This window comes from Lactuca serriola, chromosome 8 (assembly GCF_051521515.1).
Source record: "Lactuca serriola cultivar US96UC23 chromosome 8, Lser_US96UC23_V15, whole genome shotgun sequence".
Classification (NCBI taxonomy): domain Eukaryota; kingdom Viridiplantae; phylum Streptophyta; class Magnoliopsida; order Asterales; family Asteraceae; genus Lactuca; species Lactuca serriola.
This window is the reverse complement of record NC_136415.1, coordinates 42,736,631-42,750,339: the sequence shown is the minus strand read 5'-3', so window position 1 is coordinate 42,750,339 and position 13,709 is coordinate 42,736,631. Positions and strand designations below refer to the sequence as shown.

Below are 13,709 nucleotides of genomic sequence, written 5' to 3'. Positions count from 1 at the left end.
CTAATTGTTGCTGAATCAGCAATGATTTGGCGCACTAGTAAAGCAAATCTGACTAGAAAATCAATTTCCCAAGTTTCTATGGACAATGGCAACATTGGAAGTCCAGAAAGGTTTTCTCTGTACAAGAGATACTCTCGTGTACCAATCCAAAAGAATCCATTTGTTTCTATTTCCAAGAAAAGGGGCATTGGATGCGAAGCTGCCAGATTTACCTGAAAGATCGCGAAGATGGGAGAGTTAAGTTGTACGATTTTGCTTCAGGTAAAGTCCACTATCTAACTCTATTAAGTTCATATTTTGTAGATTCTTAATACATGATGTAATAAGATTTCATTTTAATGTTTTCTAGGATCGGAGAAAAGAAAGGAAGCTTAAAATGCTAAGTCTGATCACGAAGAAATGGGTTTCGATCGCATGGTTCGATGATCGGATTTTTGAGCTGCAACTTAGAGAGTTATGATAGATTGCTTAGGAATATGTAATAGCATAGTTTTTCATTTAAAAATTCATTGTAAGGACAAGTTTTTCCATGCTTTTATACATAAAATAAATTTTAATTTTGTCTTATTTATATTTCCTTGCAATGGCACTTGTGAAAATCGATGTTTATATATTTATGTTGTTGAAATAGGACATGATTCTTAGTTAAGTTAGTTGTGGTAGTGTCAGAAATTTACCAAATAAGGAAAGTTTCTCATCACCCAAGTTTCAATTGGAGAGAAGCTTGGAATCATGAAACTAGTATTGTGTGATGAATGAGAACTTTCATCTTTGGGAAATTAAGACTAATCCATTGTTCACATAAGTATGTGAGTCAAGTGAAGGACTAAAGGATCTAGTACGCATTGACGTGCACTGGTCAAGTCCAGCACAAATAACAATGAAGGTTATTCTTCATGTTTTACTAAAGCAATATGGTTATGCTTACAATATTAAGTGTAATTCTGAATCATTTAAAAGTTTCAATGTATGGCAGAACGAATGGGAAGAATCAATTAGGCAGAAAGATAAAAGTTTCTCCGATCTGAAAAGATGGGAGAGTACTTAAGTATCATGTTTTATGATCGTATTAATGATTAAGAACTATATCATAATTAATCCTCTAAGGACATCTTGGTACATTTGTATGGCCAAGAAGAGGAATCGGGAATTGTTGAAATGGTTAAATCAAAAGATGAGTCATACTTCGTTCCAAAATCAAGTCATAAAGTTGTACTCCAAGATTGTGCTTTGAGTTACATAATCTTAAGAAGGTTTATAACACTTATCAAATGTGGATTAGAAAGGTTTCTTCCTCTTGCACATTTGAAATTGGTAAGTTGTGATGTCTTGGATAAGACAAATACCAATTAAGACCAATTGTGTGAAGTGTTTGTCTTGATAAGAATCCGCACTAACTCTTAAATATTTGTTTGTCAAGAAATGTTTATGGACAAAAGAATCCTATGTGTCAAGAGGTCAGTGGGAGTCTTAATGATCTTGAAAAGTTTCAAGGACTAATCAAGAGTAAATCTGTTGTTTATCACTAGCAAATGACTTGAGGTTTATAACTTATCGTGCTGACACATTCTTGTTTCTGTGCCATTCCAGTTTTAAATCAACTATGCATGTGAGTTCTATGAGTTCTCATTTGAATGCAAAAAGGCAAAGCACCTTGATCAATGAAAGCTCATTGATCTGTATAGGTGAGCTGATTAACAACTTGGAAGACGTGGCAGGCCCTTGTGCCTCTAGGTGGCAAGAAATTAAGATTGAACAAGTTCAGTCCATAAGAGCTTGGATTTGTCACAACATTGTCTTATGATTATGGTTATGACAAATTCACATGGATAGGAACACATACACCATAAAATGTAAGTGTCATAAGGTTTCTCTCTACATCATGAAAATGATTGTGATGAAACGCTTTCACTAAGAAGATTTTAAGGAGTTAGTTGTTGTGTAAATTGCGTTCTCAAATTCGATTATGACTACAGCATCCCTCTTCATAGTTCGAATTGTGAGATTTGGAAATCAGTTTGAACATTTCGGGACTTACTGCTGCAAGTTCTAAAATTGTTTAGACACATATGTGAGCTATCTAAGGAAATGTGTATGAAGTTGAGAAGCTTAGATAAAGTCCTATCGAAGCATCTTGTATCAAAAGTATGAACTTTGGTAAGGAAGTCAATAAGTATTGATTTCTAGAAATCCAGCTGATTTCTGAATACATGTCAAAGCTAGTGGGAGCATAAGTGTCATGCTGGTAAGGAAATAATTATCATGTTCGTGGGAGCATGATTATTATGTCAAGTATTGCGAGTTATCAATATTAATTATAGAAATCAAAAGTTTAATTCGCAAAGTTGCAGAGGTTGAAAAAGTTGTTTTACTATAATTAAGGGAGAGAATATTATACTTCATTTCAAATCTAAAAGCTTAGATCGAGAAATTTTAATCAAATTTAGTCAAAAGGACATATGAATGTTATGTTGAAAAGATTCAACATAAAGGAATTCTATATATGGCAATATTATAGCAAGAGACTGGTAAAGTGTCATGTCTTTATATAAGACATTATGAATCGTGTCCCATACACTTCGGGTATAGGATCGATTGCATATGCTATAATAGCTGACTGTTTTAATAATCCAAATGCCTAGGCCATTAAGAGGGAAAAATGACTAGAACCGGATTTGACTAAAATAGTTAAACAACTGTCAAGAATGATATAAGGTTCGCTAAGGATTGGTCCTTGTGGGCGGTTAGAAGTATAGTAATGGATGGACCATATTGATAGTAGCACAACCATTTTGGGTTGCCTACACACTGGCAACTAGACAGGATGAATAATTGAGGAAGAGGAAGGATTTATTAATTTGATTAATAAATTAAAATAAATGATTTATTAATGTATTATGAAAATAATATATTAATTATAAATCATATTACTAATTAATATTTAATCATAAATTAATTTGGAATTAATTTTGGGATTAAATGAATTAATTAAAAGTGTAGGGGCTGTTTTGCAATTAATTAATAGTTGTGGAATTGGGCTCTTGGCCCGTCCTTGGAAGGATGGACGAAAATCTCTAGGGAATGTTCTATAATTTTCTTCCAAGGCTTTAGGGATAAGGATCCATGAGTTGCTTAGGCCTTAAACTAAGGGATTAGAGTTTCCCTATCTGAACCCTAGCTTTGGCTCTAAGCTACCTCAACTATAAAAGGAGCATAACCCCTTCATAACTTCTAGTTTTTTAGGTTCAATGCTTGTATGTCTAATAGTGAAAACATAGATCCTAAAATTAGGGTTGCATGAACACATAGGATTGTTTGCTATGTATAAAATCCATCATCCACAACCTCTTGGGAGAAACCCTAACCTCCATTTTCAATATTTGAGCCTCCTCTCTCCTCTCTCATCCATTTTTTGGAGTTTTTGTTGGTTTCGGAGCAATGTTTTCATGCAAGATTGATCCTTGAAGCTTGGTAATTGACATAGGGGGTGTTAGGGGGGGAGGGGGCAAAGTGGGCAGCCGCACAAGGCCCAATTTTTTTTTTATTATATATTTTTATTCAAAAATAAAAACTTATAATAACGATAAGGGCCCATTTTTTTTGGCTCGTCCAGGGCCTTTAATGATATTTGATTCCTCAGGACTAATTGAAGATCTCAACATCCATCTAACTTCTAGAACTTTGTAAGGTATAAAATTCCCAACTTTATTGCATTTCATCTTGGATCTAAGTGTATTTGGTGTTTTGGTCTACTTTAATGAGTTTTGAGTGAGAATTGAGAATAAAGTTTGCAACTTTATTACTCTCCTATGTCCCAAGAACATTGTATGTTTTAGATTTGGACTCCAACACCTTTTGATCATTGTAGAATGTTTTCTTGGACCTCATAGACAAGGAAAGTTTTGATCTTTTGCCTTCCCTTTTAGCCATGAAAGTTATCTTGGTCATTTAGGGGTATTAAAGTTTAGATCTTGAAAGCTTGAGACATTATTTTGGATAAAGTTGGAAACTTTCTCCATCTTGATTCAGATATGAAGGTTTGAGACTTGGACTTAATGGATTTAGCTGAGAAAGATGCATTCTTGGTTCCTTTAAGACTTAAAGACTAAATATTGGTTGTTTGGACCATAGTCATGGATAAAGTTGGAAATTTTATCCATTATGAAGCTATTTAGGAACTAGATCTGAGATTATGGGCCTTGGTCTGAAGAGATTAAGCGCTTAATGAAGATTTGGGCCTTCTGACCAGAAGTCACGACGTGACATAGGACGTGTCATGACATGACAGTGCCCAGAATCGTGATTGTTTTGTCATTGCATTCTCACAACGTGACCAAGGAATAGTCACAATGTGACGTTGAGTTTGACTAAGCTGACCGTTAAACTGGCGGACTTTGACCGTTGACTTTTTGACCAGTTTGCCTTTTGGTCAAACATGGGTAGAATTGAGTATTTGACTAAGGATTGGTCTCGGATTGGTTTTAGGAAGTTTGAGTTGGTTGTTCTGATGTTGAGTTAGTTTTTGAGCTTCTGTTGAATAGTTTAGGTGATTTTCCTCACTATACTCGTGGGTCAAAGGCACTAATGTCGACCCACTATGTTGTGTTATGTATCCTGGTATATAGGATGTTGCTATGTTGTAGTGTTGTTATATTAGTAGAGCAATATGATTAACTGTACTTGCTAGTTATATATTTATGTTATCTGTTGCATATGTCGACATAGTGTGGTTTGGGTTAAGGCGATCCTGCTTTGTACTAAAGGCCAAGATACCTGGGGTGGTCTGGATAGGCTGTAAGACTTGTGAGGCGGTCCAATCAGGTTGTAGGCCCATGGAGCAGTCAAAATAGGTTGCTTGCCTTGCGAGGTGATCTAGTCAGGATGAAGGATCATATATGCATGTTGTTATCTGTTGGTTATGTGTGGTACTTTGGGGGGAACTCACTAAGCTTTGGTTTACAATTTGATTTTATGGTTTCAAGTATATCAGATGATCGGGGCAAGGCGAACGCGTGATTGTACACATCATCTTGGGATTTATGTTGAGAGATGTTTTTAGGTGCTCTGATTTGATAACACTGTTTTTAGAAACAACGTTTTATATGACTTGTGGATTTTAAAATGGTTTCTAAAAATGAAATTTTTTACTATGATTTTTGGGACGTTACGGTACAATTATGGAAAAGCTCATAAAAAGATTTTGTTAATCATATCAAATGATATAGGACCCATACAATTATTGAAAAGCTCATAAAAAGAGTTTGCTAATCAGCAAGCAACTTGAAAATGTTTTGATTTTGAAAAGCTCTCTTTATAGTTTTGTCTTTTTGAATAGCTTTTTTCGTTTGAAAATTTCATATTGTGGATGCTTTATTGAAATGTAATGTTTGGTTAGACCACAAAAAGAATTTATAAAAAAAATAGTTAAAATACCTTATTGATAAGTTCATGAGGTCTTTTACACAAGTTTTCAAATATACTTTTATATGTTTTTTTCCATAAGTTTTCTAAATATCATTTTATATATATCATCGAGTTTATCAGTTAGTTTTTACCAAAACTTTATTATTTTATGAGTAAGTTTATCAACTACCAACTAGTTTTATCAAACACATTCAGCTAGTCTGCCAAAAACATGAACTATATTAAATTACCATTTTACCCTTATATTTCAAACCAAACTTTATATTATTCATCATTTTAAACATGAAAATAATTGAAAGAAAAGAAAAAAAGGCAAATGGATTAAGATTCAACATGTTAACAAATTAAATCTGAATTTTTGGTTTAATACATAAGTGTTGTAAAAATTCCGATTAGGTCCCGATTAATCTCCTATTATTCCTTAGGCGCTACCCAACCGACTAAAAAACGTCTAATGATTAATATCCGCCTACAAAATGAGCGAAGCAGTAGAAAACGATGAATTTTTAATACTTTGAAGATATATTATCTCAATAAAAACTATTTGAGGAATGATTAATGTTGTATTAATTATATTTTAATCTATTTTGTTATAATATTAGTGGTATTTACAAACTTTGTTATAATATTAGTCATATTTAATTTTTTAAAACTTAACAAATTAGAAATTTAGAGTCCCCGCTTAATCCTCCAAGTTATCCCAGTCTAACTGATTAATCTCTCAACCTCAGTCCACCGACTCGTTAATATCAAACGTTTTTTACAACCTAACCCATTACTTAACTTATGTCCAACACCAAGTCAACAACATATAATTGCTCGTCCAACACCAAGTCAACAACATATAATTGCTCATATAAACTGTTTAACCTATTAGGGTTAAGTAAATAAACAACCCCCAAGTGATATACATCAAATTTAGACCATCAAGTCATTTATCACAATATTATGTGCATCTGTTTCGATCCAAAAATCAAAAGTTTAATTACTTGTTTTAGGACTAAATTGAAAAAAAATAACAACATACTTTTAGTGATTTGTTTATTGTAATAATATCCTTCATTTCTTTCTTTTACAAAATTTGTATGTTTACACTAAATTAAAGCAATGTTATATTATCTCCTTCAAGTTTCAGATAGAAGAGATCCGTATTACTCAAACCCATGACTCCAATTAATCTACAAGTACACTTGGAAAGATTCCACACGAACAAAGCATATGGTTTCTTTCATTCATAAATAATATTGCAACAAAAAGAATCATAGCCAAATAAAATGGCTTATATTCCTCATAATCTACTACATTACATTCCTTACACAGGTGGTAACTCTTTAACACAATCTGAAGCATCAGAAAGAAGCCTCTGATTGGCTGGTTTTAAACCCTTCCTCAGCCACCGTTTCACAAGAGCCAATTCAATTTTCCTCACCTGTAAACAATTAATTGATTACAACATTTACATTTACATCTATAAATCAAACAATATGGTAATTTTAATGCTTTGTTTCCTATTTTGACTTAAAATTATCTACATAAATTAAAACATACCTGCTTAACAATGAAAGGCTCCTCTGCAAGGCTTAATGGTGCTGTTAATATTGTAAGAAAACCGTTTCTGTTTCCATAAACAATATCTGTGAAAGGACGATCACCCACCTGAAATAAACAGTATAGTTTTATTTTTTTTTTATTAAAATTGAATACAAATTGAAAATATTTAGAAATAACTTAAAAGTACCATTATCAGTTTTGATGAATCACATCCAAAGTGCCTCTCGATTTCTTCAGCTGAGCCAGCTGGCTTTTTCATCTCTAGAGTAATTGTAAACAAACAAATATATTTGTCAGGATTGTGATTGATTTCTCTAGAGTAATTGTAAACAAACAAATATATTGGCTCTTCTCCTAGTAAACTTTCAAGTTATTGTTCTATCATCTATGTCGTTTCTTGATTTTGTACAAGTGAGGAAAGACTTGTATGCATGTGTTCTTGATCAAACTATCACAACCAACATGAAAACCATGCAAATTATCTTAACAGATGAATCATGAAGTGAAAGAAATCAACTTTATTGACTTACTATGTCTAATTACTCGAATTCCAATGACATACTCAAGTGCTCTAGCCTTCCTGCCATCAGGGTCATACTCCTGAAGTCCTGATCACCATTAAAGAAAATCACAAACTTATCGAACACAAGTAAAGAACATAATATCACCTATTGGCTTGAAAATTGAAATTAGATTACCAGCAGAGTTGCTGAAAACTGCAATGTTGTTGCCAAAAACAGATTTACAGGACTCCACAGACGATGCAAGAGGGCCCCATAGAGCTAAAGAGTAAGGAGCAGTAAGAGTATTGTCCTTATCAAAGACAACGCCTTCGAACCCCTTTCTTCTTAAGGCATCCCAATCAATGTATCTTATATCAGGGACTGATACATGAGGCATCACCCACTGCTTGTTTCTAGTTATTACCGATACTGAAAAAAGCAGTCCCTCGACGTTGATTCTCTGCCCTACTGCTGCTTTTAGGTCTGCCCACCACATGTTTGCGAAATTTCCTGTACTCGATTCACCCCTAATTCTATCTGTATTTTCTCTGATTTCGTTTCCGATGATCAATCTTCTATCGTTCTTCCGCCGTGTGTCATTGAGATAGATGGGAGGGGAATCGTAAAATCGATTCAAGAACGCCCTATCACCATCGTCGTAGTCGTCAAGGTCTCGATTTTGATGATTTTCCTTGTTGTCCTGCTCTTCGTCTCGGCTGTCTATGGCGGAGAGGGAGTAAAAGATGCCGGTGGAGAAATGGGATGGGGGAATTCTCTTGTTGGAGAGACGAAGACGAAAGTGAGGGCGATCTGATGAATGGAGAAGCTTGATGGGGTTAGTGAGGAAACAGCAATGGGAGATGTGGTGTGGAGGAACCAAGGAATAGAGCATCTCTAAGCTTTTATGAGCTTATAGGAGTCTATGCCTTGAGAAACCCATTTTTCTAATGTAAACCCTGACATTGTGGAGGACCCTCAATGCGTTCTTGTTTGAAAGTGAGACCGACCTTATCATCGACTGTAGCCACTGGTTGCACACCCTAATTTAATACAAGAATCTAGGTGGGGTTTACACCAAGGTTCTCAAGATCCCAATTTCGATAGTAGATACAATTTTATTTTTGGAAACAATATTCATTGTATTAGGCGTATTTGAGATCATGGATTGGGATCGATATAGGAAGAACAGGATCCGATCCTACTATTACATCAAAATCAAAATATGAATTCAGTTATTATCCAATTGATTTGTACCCATTTACCCACTATTTTATTTTCAATTTTTAAACTGTAAAAGGACAAAAGGGTAAAAGTAAAAATTGTATAACTTTTTTTTCTTCCTCCACAAAATTGCAAAAATGGTATTGTGGTTGGCAAAATTTTATGGTTTTGCTTCAAAAAATTTTGATGGTGCGCCAATGGTCCAAAATCGGATCTTTTTAGTGGTTTTGGTCCCTCTACACTTAAAAAGACAATTATATCCTGGTCTTTGTTTTTATTTTTATTTTCTATTTTAATAATTTCAAAAAAAAAATAGTATTATGCTCTCATTTTTTTTGGGTGTTGCTAATAAGACACCCCTTGGACACCCCATTGACCACTTTTTAAAAAGTCAACCAATAATTAACTACTTATAATCAGCTTTTCCGGAAAACAATGCAATTTCAGCCAATAAAAATATTTAAAAAATTAATTAGGGTGTCCATATTGCAATATGGGATGTCTTTTTAGACTTTTTTTTTCCTAAAACCAATTCACACTCAATGATACTCTTCCCAATAAATGCTCCTTCTTGTTCTCAAATTTCGATCAAAGCTAACCAAAAAATAAAAATCATAGCTTCCTCTTAAAATTAGATTGCAGGAGCCTTTAAAGTATCAATGATGAACACCCCTCCTCTTCTTCCTTGATCTATTCTCTACCTCCTTCTTTCTCAAAATCGCACAAAAGCACACCCTCTTCTCTTTTTCTACATTGGATTACCCGCTTAATCCCTCCTCTTCTTCATGTTTTCGATTTGATCATAACCTTTCTTTTCACCATTGTTTTGTTGGTGTGAAACTGTGTAAATAGCGATGAACAGGGTAGAAGAGTGTTAAAGGATCGGTAATGGTGGGTTTATGGCAGTGATTGGTGACTGATTCGTATAGGTAAATGGTTGTGGTTATGGTTGGTTTAAGGTTTGGTAACAGTGGGTTGGTGTGGAGAAATATTGTTGATTTGTGGTGCTAGTAGGTGGTGATTGGTGGCTGATTCAGGAGGTTGATGGTGAGGGTTGTTAATTGGTGTTTTTAAGGGAAATCGGTGCCTGATGGTGGCAGTAAAAAGGAGGTATAAGGGTGGTAGAAGGTGGTGGTTGCTCTTTAACACACACACACAAGAACAATTGAATTTCTAGGTTTGATTTTCAAGAACAATCGAAGCTTAAATCATCCCACAACTTAATTGGGTCAACAGTTGCAGAGTTGAAATTGGAGCTGAAGAACGAGCATTGTCGGTGTGGTGATGAACAGATAGGGGCGGCAGTGGCAGGAGGGTCACATGGCGACAGTTGGGAGAAATACGGGGGTGGGGTCTGTGGAAGAAGGGCTCGATTCATAATAGAAGTAGAAGAAGGGTGATAGATCATCATCACAAAATTGTTGCTCATTCTCTTGGAAACCTGCAACTCGATAAAAAAAAATGGAAGAAGAAAAAGAGATAGATGAAGTGGAAGTAGAGGTAGGGTAGGATGTGATATGGGGGTGTGTTCGGTGGGTGGGTTTATTTTTGTAGGTATTTTTACAATCAACATAAAAAAATTATAATTAAAAGAAATTTTAAAAAAAGAATATTTGTCGTTTTAGGCAGGGTATGGAGCAAAACCACAACAAATTGACAATCATAGGGACCAAAACCACACAAGGTATCTAAAATTGGACCACTGCTACACCAACCACAAGCTTTTATGGACCAAAACTATAGAATTTTGCCAACCATAGGGACCATTTTTTCAAATTTGTCTTCTTCCTCCAACCACTTATGAAACTTGTCCTAACCTCTCAGAAATCAAAGAAAAATATGGAAGAACTCAAAACAAAAATCAAAAACAACTCAAAAAGTTCAAAGTCTCGTTGAGTGTTGTTTTGTTTATGTACATGTTCATTTCTTGATATGATCTTCATTTTGATATCAAAGTCAATCGTCTTTACAAGTTCTAATTTTTGTATACATTTTCATGTTTTAATTGTTGCCTTTTGTATTTCTACATGGTTAGTTAGATAGAAATTACAACAATAGACATTGGAGTATTTGTAGGATCGTAATTAAAATCTTGATCAAAAATAAAAATGAAAAAAATTGTACTTAGGATCATGATCTTGATAACCTTAGTTTAAACTTTAAATTATATGTATGTAAATAGTAACAAACAAAAATGATGCATTATATTTTTTCTTAATATTTTGGATAAAATGAAACAATCATATGTCGTAATTGTCTTTTATATTTTTATTTGGGTTAAACCAATGTTACAACCCATGGATGATCCATGGGGTTTTAAGCCCATGGAGCCTAAGGAATATGGAAGGTCATGCACATTAGGGTTTACATGGTGTAACTCTAATATTACCACACTATATAAGAAGCCCCTTAGCATCCAAAATTGACTACTAGACACATTAGTGATCCTTGGAGTTCCATGAGCCGATTTTGGTGCAAGAAATACTCTCTCAAAAGTCTCCTTTGTTCTAGGTGTGTTGTGATTCCATTTGAGGTGCAACACTTGGGGCACTAAGTTCTTAAAATGCCAAACTCAAGAAGTTCTACAAGCTACAACAAAGATGTAACTCTATAACTAAATTCCATGTTGTTTATATCAATTGTATGATAGGTGTAGGCTTAATGCTTTGGAAACAATATTGCATGTATAATTAGAGAAAACATAGATCCAAAGCATTTAGGGTTGTATGTGCACCATAGGATGTTGTAGTATACTAAAACCCTTTAATATGATGGTTGTTATGTTAGTGATCCGTTAGATCAGTATCCTGGTTATAAGATGGTTGTTATGTTAGTGATCAGTTAGATCAGTATCTTGGTTATAGGATGGTTGCTATGTTAGTGATTGGTTAAATCAGTATCTTGGTTATAGGATGGTTGCCATGATTAGTGATCTGTTAGATTTGTATGACTATCTGTACTTGCTAGCTAGCGTATGATATGTATGTACACATGTTTGTTTGTTTGTTTGGGGGATTGGGTAGAGGCAGGTCCTGCTTTGTGTTGTAGGCCAAGATACCCGGGGCAGACCGGATAGACTACAAACCCGGTTAGGGCATACTAGTCAGGCCGAAGGCCCGACGAGCGGTCCGGATAGGCTGAAGGCCCTGAGAGGTGGTCCAGACGTGCCGATGGCTCGGAGAGCGGTCCAGATAGACTGATGGCATGTGAGGCGGTCCAGTCAGACTGATGGCTCATTATGCATGATGTGTTTGTTTATATGATATGGTTATATATGTATGGCGTTGGTATTTTGGGGGAACTCACTAAGCTTCGGGTTTACAGTTGTTCATTTTGTTTCAGGTACTTCTAATGATTACGGGAAAGCAAAGGCGTGATCGTACACTTCCTTATGTTTTCATGATTTGATTTTGGGATATTTGATGTTTAAATTATTTTGAAAACAAATTGTAATAACTTAATGGTTTTAAATGTTTTAAAAAAGTTTTAAATTGTTTTGAATTTTATAGGTGTTACAGATAGAGAAACTCGATGAGTTGAAGGACAACTTGGTGAGTTGGGTCAACTTGGACCGTTGACTTTGACTTTTGACTTATGTCTTTGACCAAGTTTGTCCCAAGGGGTGTTTGTGGTAACCTGTTTTGGATTTAAGGAAAATATAGGCTTAGGATAAGACCCATATGGGGTTGGGCCCAATTTGGAAAATTGGGCCATTAGTGGGCCTTTGTGGATCTTTTGGTTTGGGCCTTAGTTTTGGTGCATGTTGGGTCAGGGGTAAAATGGTAATTTTACCCCAAGTATGGATTATGAATTATGACATGGAAACCAATTTCTAATTGGGTGTATTGATTGGTATTGATAACTCGGAAGCCGACAGGGCAGCAACTAAGGACTTTATTTCGGGGAGCTTCTGTATTCGAGGTGAGTTTTCTTCACTGTACTTTCGGGTCGAAGGCACCAAGCCCGACCCTTTGGTTAATAGCATGATATTGTTGAGATGCCGAGTATGGAATAGATATGCATGCTAGTATGGTTATGTTGGTCTTGATATGTTAGTCTGGTAGATCTGTAGGACTACCCGTGACACTGTCTATTTATCTGTGTATGATATTATCTATTATATGTTGATATTGTTGGATTAATGTCTAAGTCCATAACTATAATTGGTAAGACTTGACCCGACCCGGCATGGTCCATTTGGGTTGCATACCATCATGCACTTGGATAGACTATAATGAGAGAAATAAGACACTTATGGTTATTAATATATTATAAGTTCTAGTATATTAATAATAAGAATAATAAGATTATTTAATTAGTATTGATCAAGAATTAATCTAGGATTAATTAAGTGATCAAAAGAAGACTAATTAAATATATGGGTTGATTGTGTAAATCATCCATACTTGTATAGTGGGCTAATGCTCCATGGATAATCAAGTTGGGCTAAAACCCATAGGATGGTCCATGGATGCTCCATGGTGTATTTGTACCCATGGATCATGGAAATGAAAGGCCATGTCAATTAGGGTTTACATGGTGTAACCCTAACTATATAAGCATCTTATTCTTGACCAAAATCGGCCACTAGAATCACACTAGTGTGTGAAAAGGAAGGGCTAGCCGATTTCATGAGTTGTAGAATTCTCTCAAGTTATTCTAAGTGTTTTGGTGATTGTGATTCCATTTGAGGTGTCACACTTGGGGCACTAGGCACTCAAGCTTCATGAAGACTTTCTACACCAAAGAGGTATGTATTCTATCTTGCTATAGTTATTGTTTTGTATGCTAGATTAGGATAATACCTTGGAAGTTCTTATTTGCATGTATAATAGAGAAAACATAGATCCAAGGTATTTAGGGTTGCATGTACACTTAGGAGTGTTAGAATGCTCAAAACCCAACAGTGGTATCAGAGCCTAGGCTTGTTTTCTTGTTATACTTGCAAAAGAAGCTGGAAAATTGAGTTTTGATGCTGTCTGCCCAGCAGACTCGCCGAGTCCAAGGCAA

At 35.0% G+C, this 13,709-nt stretch overlaps 1 protein-coding gene across 1 annotated transcript; it reads right to left on the bottom strand.

The window, feature by feature from the left end:
- Positions 1-6,630: 6,630 nt before the first annotated feature.
- LOC145069620 (haloacid dehalogenase (HAD) superfamily protein) lies at positions 6,631-8,463 on the bottom strand. Its single transcript, XM_079016571.1, has 5 exons — positions 7,674-8,463; positions 7,506-7,583; positions 7,163-7,236; positions 6,973-7,080; positions 6,631-6,853 (listed from the first exon to the last, which is right to left on the bottom strand). Exons 1-5 carry the CDS (start codon positions 8,368-8,370, stop codon positions 6,737-6,739), a joined length of 1,074 nt encoding a protein of 357 aa, XP_078872697.1. The 5' UTR covers positions 8,371-8,463; the 3' UTR covers positions 6,631-6,736.
- Between the last annotated feature and the right edge of the window lie 5,246 nt (positions 8,464-13,709).